The 3711-nt window shown below is 41.8% G+C and overlaps 1 protein-coding gene across 1 annotated transcript in view; it reads left to right on the top strand.

Annotated features, from left to right (window-relative positions):
• NME5 (NME/NM23 family member 5) overlaps positions 1–1384 on the top strand; it is a gene marked incomplete at its 5' end in the record, with an annotated part of 4907 nt that extends 3523 nt beyond the window's left edge. Inside the window, one exon of the mRNA XM_010132591.1 lies at positions 1298–1384. Within this exon, the coding sequence (XP_010130893.1) occupies positions 1298–1384 (87 nt within the window). The remainder of the gene's footprint in view (positions 1–1297) is intronic.
• Positions 1385–3711: the final 2327 nt, after the last annotated feature.

Here is a 3711-nt window from a genome sequence, read left to right as displayed (position 1 = left end):
AGAACTGGGGGCGGTAAAAACATGCCAAATTTGCTGTTTCAGAGGCTTAGCAAAAAAAATTAACGTTGGGTTTTTGGTTTTTTTTTTTTTTTTTTAGAAATACATGTTGTCTATTGCTTTTCCACTTGTTATCTGCCTTGCAGGGAGAGCGAATGGAATGTGGGTTTTTTCTAGTAACCTTCCAGGAACTGAGGAACTGAAGTTGGGGTGGTTTGGTTCTTTTTTTTTTCTTTCTTTTTGAAGATGGCATCAGAAATTGGCCACTCAAACTCTTGCTAGCAGCACAGAGGTTGTCTCAGCCACTTCCTTGAATAACACAGGATAAAGTTAATCAGACTCGAACATTTAAATTTTTTTTTCCAAAAGGAAAGGGCTTTTGGACTTTTGGGGATTTGGTTTTGTTTGTTTATTTGGTGGTTTTCTATTTCTGTCTTGAGTTCTTAGTGTTCTGCTATTGCTGACTGTCCTGTGGGGGTTGTCCTACTGCTCTGCTTGTTGTCTCTTTCTTTGCAAACCCATCTCTTTGCTCCTGGGAGTAAAAGGAGAGTCAAAGTTGCTTACCTTATGGATCTACTGTTCTCTCCATTCCTTCACTTCACAGTATGGTATGAAGGTGGTTGTACTCAGCATTCCAGAAACAGTCAACAGCCCTGTGAAGGAAATAAGGACGTGTTAAAAACTTCTCTTTGAAAGTGGAGAAATCAAGGCAGAAGGTTAATTTGCCTAAGGCCAGGCCAGGACGTGGGCAGGAGAAGTTGGGACTGGGGGCATTCAAACCTTCCACATTCTTATTGAAGTACCATGTGCTGGAAAACTTACAGGATGAATTTCAAAAGTGGCCGTGTTTTGTTTTTAAGTTTTAGGTACTGTGAGGTGATTTCAGTGCAGAAGCTGGCACTTTTAATGTCTGGTTACTAGATAAAACAGCTGTAAATGTTGTGAGCAGTAATGTCTCATTAAGCAGTTTTGTGCATATTGTACAGCCACATTCCAAAACAGTTCATTGGATTATTTGAAGTATGGCTCGAACATGCTTATGCAAAGATGGACGTTGCCAGCGGAAGTTCTCTTCTAAAGGCCACTGAGAATTGCTCAAAAGCTATATAAGCTATGAAGATTTAAAAGAACATTTTGAAAAAACATAATTTCTATGTCCATTTTTTCTGAAAGGTCGTAATTTTGCAGCACAGTGGGAGAGTGTCTGTGTCAGAGCTTTCAAATACTGCTTTTAATATTCTCCTGTGCGCTTAATAGAAGACAAGAGACAACTGAAAATGTTTGGGTTTTTTGTTCACAGATTTGGCTTGCTGAGTGGTTGATTGAACACAATCCTAACAAACCCAGGCTCCAGCAACAGGTTGCTGATGAAGAGCATCAGGGGTGAGAGCTTGGTGGAAGCCACCTCAGGCACTCTGAGTTACAGATATGTATTGTCATTTTCAGTGGACACCTTGGCTATGTAACAAACATGATCTGAAGTAAATGTTACTGTCTTAACTACCTGCATCTTCATGGGATAAATAAACTTACACTTAACCAGGGTTTAATAGGTCTAGCAGCTTTCCTGTTGACAAAGTGAATGTAGAATGACATGATAAACTTACGGTGTCAGGGGACTAGAAGAAGACAGAATTCCCATCAGGTGTGACTTAGCTGCTACTTTCCCCATTTATCTTGGTTTTGCTCTTTGGGGAGAACTGGATGGTTTCCACCGGTGCGGGTCCCAGGTGACCTACAGCTGGCAGGTGCCTTGTGACACCCAGAGTTGCTGTCAGCATTTTTGTACCAAACACACATTCCATTACCTGGGTGTAACTTAGAAAACAGTTACTGGAGGCATGTTGGCCATGTTAGAATGTTAATTGACGATGACATTACCGAGCTAAGGTCGCTCTTAAAGATGGTTCACTTGAGCCTGAAGCACTTTGTTGGAATGTAATTTGCAGGAGTTATTTGAAGGTACATTGGTGGTGAAAGGCAGAGCAATTATAAATCGGTCTGTGATTTCCATTACGAGTCCCAAGAAGGTGTGTTTTAGTCCAGGATTCCTACTGCCTTCCAATGTTTGTTTGAAAGAAAGGTGCATGATTGCAACAGCTCGCCTTCAGGGTGTTCTGCCCCTAAAAGGGAGGCTGATTTCTGTTGTTTTCCTTGTATCATTGTTTACCATTAAACTTGAATGTGTTGTGTTTGAGAACTTTGAGAGAACCAGTTAGGGGCCTTGCTATTCCCCACGCAGTGGGTTAATCCTGCACTATTACCGTTTCTGAAGTAACTGGGCTGTGTTTTGGGGTCTCATGGGGCTTTTTAATTTTCTTCCAAGAGCTGCACTTGTGCTGGTAACTTCAGATTGTATCCTGTGGTTTGAGTGGCTGGGATGGAGAGAACAGCATTGTTTTCATAGCTCTGAAACATTAGTGTGCTTGACTAGTACTAAGCAAACAAGCAATTTCATAATTTGCTTCATGAAAAAACTTGCTCCCCCAATTAGAGTAATTACCAGAAACATAAGTCATTTGTCTGTAACATTAAACTTTAAGCTAATTGTTTATCTTCTCAGTGGAGTAAACCACTATTGCCAGTCCAGAGAATAAACATTTAGAAACCTGGTGCCTGAAGTACCAAACTTAAAAATCTCGGACAAGAAAAAAAAAGCCCAAACCCTCAAATATGAATAAAAAAAAGGAGGTGATTAGACATTCAGTGAACAGCTCGATTTGCAAACAGTTTATTTTGCCTGTAGTTATTGTCCCCATACATGTCTGGTTCCTTCGTCATTTCCTGTCAGCGAAACCAAAAAATTTGTTTTGAAGATGTCAGAAACTAAAATCCTGTGTATTCATGAGACATTCTCCTGTATTTTATTAGTTACTGTGGTGTTTGCTGACTGACTTTGATACAATGCTACTTGACAATAAATACCTCCTTTGCATTACTGCTGGAGTTTTCAGTTTTGCTTTTGTGACAGAGCTGTTGTATGTTGTACCTGTAGAAGATCAGAACTTCCGTGGTAAGTGTGTGGATCCTTACCAGGAGAAAGGGCAAAATCAGCTGATGTTGCAAACGTTCCCTTTCTAACCACCATGGTACGAAGTTTCAGTCACTCAGGTGTGAGTGTGTCATAGATTTATCCTCTGACATTACAGCCAACACTCTCAACTGCTGATGTGTTCACTTCCATTTTTCAAAGGGAAAGGTAGGAAGAGGGAAGATACCTTCCCCCCGTGGCTGCCATCCTGACTGCCTGTTTCTGCACCCTGGGCAAGGACTGACCTGGCAAATCTCGCAGGAACCTGCACTGATGAGTAGGATTTGGGCAGAAGGTCAGTCCTGGGAGCGCAGTATGGACAACCGGCCTGGTCCCCTGGGGGAGCTGTGGCTCCACGGGAGAGGCTGCGGCAGGCTCTGCACTTACGTTTCCTCTGGTCTTTAGTGTTTTATTTGGTGGTGGCGGTGTAAGCTTGGCCAGTGTTACAAATCCCTGTCACAGCAAACATAGCTTTGGAAAGAACAGGCAGACTGAAAGGTGTCTTGTTTGTGTCAGCAAGGTAAGAGATTCTCTGTGGGAACAAGTGACATGTCTTCTCTGTCAGGTCAAAATAATGACCTTGCCTGTTGAGTTTTATTGGGTATTTTTAACTTTGAGGGACTTCATTGTAGTTTTACTGCTGAAGTGCTGGAATAGAGCTATGTCCATAAAACCAGCGGTTC

This window comes from Buceros rhinoceros, unplaced genomic scaffold (assembly GCF_000710305.1).
Source record: "Buceros rhinoceros silvestris isolate BGI_N320 unplaced genomic scaffold, ASM71030v1 scaffold25893, whole genome shotgun sequence".
Classification (NCBI taxonomy): Eukaryota; Metazoa; Chordata; class Aves; order Bucerotiformes; family Bucerotidae; genus Buceros; species Buceros rhinoceros.
The sequence above is the reverse complement of the archived record's forward strand: the minus strand, read 5'-3'. Positions and strand labels throughout refer to the sequence as shown.